This window comes from Morone saxatilis, unplaced genomic scaffold (assembly GCF_004916995.1).
Source record: "Morone saxatilis isolate NCDOM2014 unplaced genomic scaffold, NCSU_SB_2.0 Contig8, whole genome shotgun sequence".
NCBI classification, from domain to species: Eukaryota; Metazoa; Chordata; class Actinopteri; family Moronidae; genus Morone; species Morone saxatilis.
This window is the reverse complement of record NW_023340257.1, coordinates 27,188,401-27,192,325: the sequence shown is the minus strand read 5'-3', so window position 1 is coordinate 27,192,325 and position 3,925 is coordinate 27,188,401. Positions and strand designations below refer to the sequence as shown.

Below are 3,925 nucleotides of genomic sequence, written 5' to 3'. Positions count from 1 at the left end.
CAGCCAATGAGAGCAGAGCAACTCGCAGTACGTGACCTCTGCTGGCTGCTAAACACCAACATGGAGACGACTATGTCTGTCTGTGTGTCTCACCTCTTTGGGCAGACTCAATTTGAGGTGCAGAGGCTTTTCAGACATCAGGAACTCGAAGGTAGTTTCTGCTACTGGAACCAGTTTACTGTTCTCTGGACTGAACTGGATCTTACGAATGGTGAGACGAACTGAACTCCTGCACAAACACAACAAATGTATCATTTATATATCAAACATAATATATATCATAGATCATATATATAAATTATCATATGAAAGGATAATGAAACGGTACAATAATACTACTAATACAACTACTACTAATATTAATATAAAGTCTGTTGGTGAACTCACTGTTTGTTTATCTTCTCGTCCTGATTTTCACAACAGAAAGCTTTAACCTCAAACTCCACTGCACATTTCTGTCAGACAGACAAACAGACAGACAGTCACATATAAACACACTCAGTGCATGGTGGGAAATGTGGGCCATCCTGAGAATATTTTAATCTACATTACAAACTGGATCAGAGCGGGTCGACCTACACCCCAGGTTGGGTGGGTTCAAGTCGACTTACTAGAAAATATCAGGGGTCAATAAATCAATGAATCAATAAATCTAACCTTTTTACACAGAATAGAACTTTATGCTGATGTCATTCTTTTTTTTTTAAAGTTCTCATTTAGTGGAATTTGCAGTTTCCTTTTCTTGTCACAAGATTCATGTGAACAGAGTGAAATATGACACTGACACTATTCAACATTTCAGTCCTCAGTCAGTATGATATAAACAGACTGATGATGTATATAATATATTTACATTATAAGTAAACAGACTGATGATGACATGATGATGGACTCACCTTTCCTACATCAGAGGGCCCAGGCTGCAGAGCAATAGAACACGGCAGGTTGTCTGGAAACTGGAACACAAACACAAACTTATTGTAATGAAAATGAATGAATCATCATCACCATTAGAGGTTCTGTCCAGGACCCTGATCTGGGGCCTCTACAGGGCCCTGTTATGGGTCCTGTGCAAGGGCCTGTACAACCGATGGATTGATGGTTAATGTGGACTAACCTCGAAGAAGAAGGGGAAAGCGTTGTCTCCCAGCTTGCGGAGCAGTTTCTGCTGGACCTTGGTGTGAGTCAGCTTCTCTTTGTCCTGCAGCTCGGGGTAAACCTGCCGGGTCACCACGAACAGGTCCCTCCTGAAGGCCACACCCATCACATCCATGTCCTGACGGCCATACCGGAAGGTACAGGACAGCATCACATAGACTGAGGACACATAAAAATGTCACTAACAGTCTTAGAAGAATTACTGGAACCAGTTTAACGGCGTTTTAATGAATATGTTAGTAAGAATATGTTCAGCTCCACACAGTGGTGGAACAAATACTTAAGTTCACAATGTACAAATACTGCAGTACAAGTATTTAGAGTTTACTGAAACCTTAAGAACTTGCAGTACCACTAAAGACCAGCTGGATCCACAAAATCTTAGACTGTATTTGAGACTCTTGCATGAAGGTCAGACTATCCACATACAGTATGGCATGACAGCTCTCCAACAGAGAGAGACTCTCTCTATCTCCCCCTGGTGGCTGACTGCAGTATCATTCATATGCCTCCATGTTAGCAGATGGGACAAACCAAAACATCAAAAAGTCAAATAAATGTTTCCCAAAGATGGTTTCTGTGATATTAGGCTGTTCTTATTATGCTGACGTTTGTTCAAATGTTGATTTTTATTATCAGTTTGGTTTTAATTATAATTATAATAATAACAGTCAATATACTGACCTTTCTTTCCTTTGAGCTGCCCCTGGTCGATCACAATAACTCCATCTGAAAGACAGAGAGACAAAATGTCCCTGAACCTCAAACATTAAAGGAACATCACAACAGTGTCAATGGAGAGCCTGGACGACAGTTTGATCAAGAATTAACTTATTAAAACCTTTTATTGACAATGGCTCTTCCACTGCAGTGGTTCCCAACCAGGGGGTCAGGACCCCCACTAGAGGTCACCAAACCTTCACAGGTGGTTGTGTAGCCTTTTTAAATTTAATGGGTTTAAGAGAACCTAAAAAATATACACAGTAGGCCTGTATCTCACTAAAGGTATACAGCATAAACAAGAAGCTAATAGAACAATGGTCAAGCATCAGACATAAACCTGATCTTTCAAAGGATTTCTGGGTTCAATTTGAACTCACCAACTGGATCGACAAAGTCACAGTGGTCCACAAAGTCTCTCTTGGCCATGTAGACCGCCACCTGAAACACAGAGGGTTCAGGGTTCAGTGCCTTGCTCCAGGGTCCGTCAGTTGTGGGACAGTCTCTGCTGGACTTACCGACTTGTCTTTGGAGACCTTCTTAAAGACGACGTGTTTAGGACTCATGGTGACTGACTGATGTCCCGACCAGATCTTTAATAATTCACACTGGACTCTGTAATTAATCAATCAATCAATCAATCAAACTTAAATCATCTGATTGTTTGTTGTCAAACAACAATCGTATGTTCAACCAAGGACCTCATACATAGTTTTTAAGTGAATCCTACAGACGGAGGCTCACTTTATCTCACAGCTCTTTATTCTTTCGTTACAATGTATTGATATCATCATGTAACTCGTCATATTGTAATATGTAAAGCGCCCAATAGCAGTGCTGTAATTAAGGGCCAAGCCCCCTCACACAAAGTCCGACTGAGCTGAAAAAAGCTCAGTGTGGTCTACAGAAACCCTCTTGTCGGTCCGACTGCTAACAACTCTTCTGTGGATCAACGTTGGACGAAACTGATTAGTTTGCTAGTTGCAGTAAGCTTATTGATATCTTCTTTAGTTCTTGAGACATTGACTAATGAGCTTTAGAGGGGGCGTGGCTGAGAGCATAAACTGACATAAGCCAACAACCATTGGAGAGATCATCATAAAACTCACAGGATGTCCATATAAGGACCTGAAACATGTTCACATAGACCAGTAGGGGGCGTTGCACATGCACAAACTCTGACTAGTATGAATCACGTGCATGTGTTGAACCCTGAATGACTTCTTGTGGATTTATTTATTGATTCATGTTTGCCCTTGATCCTAATTTAAAGTAAGACTTTTCAGATGATATTAATTACACAAATAATGTTTTGAGAAGAAATAAGTTGACATTCTACTATGATGGCTGTTTCTCACATTTAATTCATTATTAAATATATTGGTATGGAACAAATACAGTCTGTTATTATCCAACAAACTGAAATTAAAGTTATTTTCAAGTCAAACTGATTTGTTTTACCAATTGGATCATTTTTAAAAATGCCAAACCTTGGAGATTATTAATCAAAGAGTAACGTATAGGCTGTCATAAATCAATAATAATAATAAAGCACTATTGTAACTAGGAGTTACTGCGTGTGCAACTAAAGATAATCAGATTCCAACAACTCTTTCAATCCATACATACATGAATGTGTGAGTACTGTTGCTTTGATATTGATCTGCCAGAGGAAACAAACAAACAAACAAACAGGGACTGACCTGAGAGCAGCAGTGATGTGTTGAGCAGCTTTCTGACAGCTGATCAGACTCAGAGCTGAATTTATAAGAGACGCACACACAGCGTGGTCAGCATGCTGATCATTATACGTAAGGGATAATGCCCGACGAGGTGTCCATCATCAGGAATTAATGGACGACGCGGAGGCCTTAGAACCGATATAGTAATATATAGTCCGCGTCGTCCATTAATTCCTGATGATGGACACCTCGTCGGGCATTATCCCGCTTTTATCACTGTCACTTGCCAAAGAAAAGAAATTAATTAATTAATTAATAAAATTAATTTTATATTTTTGAGTTTTACAATCAAAATATAAAGTTTT

The 3,925-nt window shown here is 39.6% G+C and overlaps 2 protein-coding genes across 2 annotated transcripts in view; both read right to left on the bottom strand.

Annotated features, from left to right (window-relative positions):
* Positions 1-93: 93 nt before the first annotated feature.
* Positions 94-3,919, bottom strand: LOC118341605 (S-arrestin-like; the record flags this gene model as incomplete). Its single annotated transcript, XM_035679902.1, is given in 7 exon segments — positions 94-229; positions 388-455; positions 897-956; positions 1,118-1,317; positions 1,843-1,887; positions 2,259-2,319; positions 2,397-3,919. Coding segments are annotated over 7 exon segments (618 nt in total), but the record flags the coding sequence as incomplete, so codon positions are not given.
* The window catches only part of LOC118341419 (autophagy-related protein 16-1-like), a gene marked incomplete at its 5' end in the record, with an annotated part of 2,900 nt that continues 1,713 nt past the window's right edge, over positions 2,739-3,925 (bottom strand). The window contains one exon of the mRNA XM_035679660.1: positions 2,739-2,820. Within this exon, the coding sequence (XP_035535553.1) occupies positions 2,739-2,820 (82 nt within the window). The remainder of the gene's footprint in view (positions 2,821-3,925) is intronic.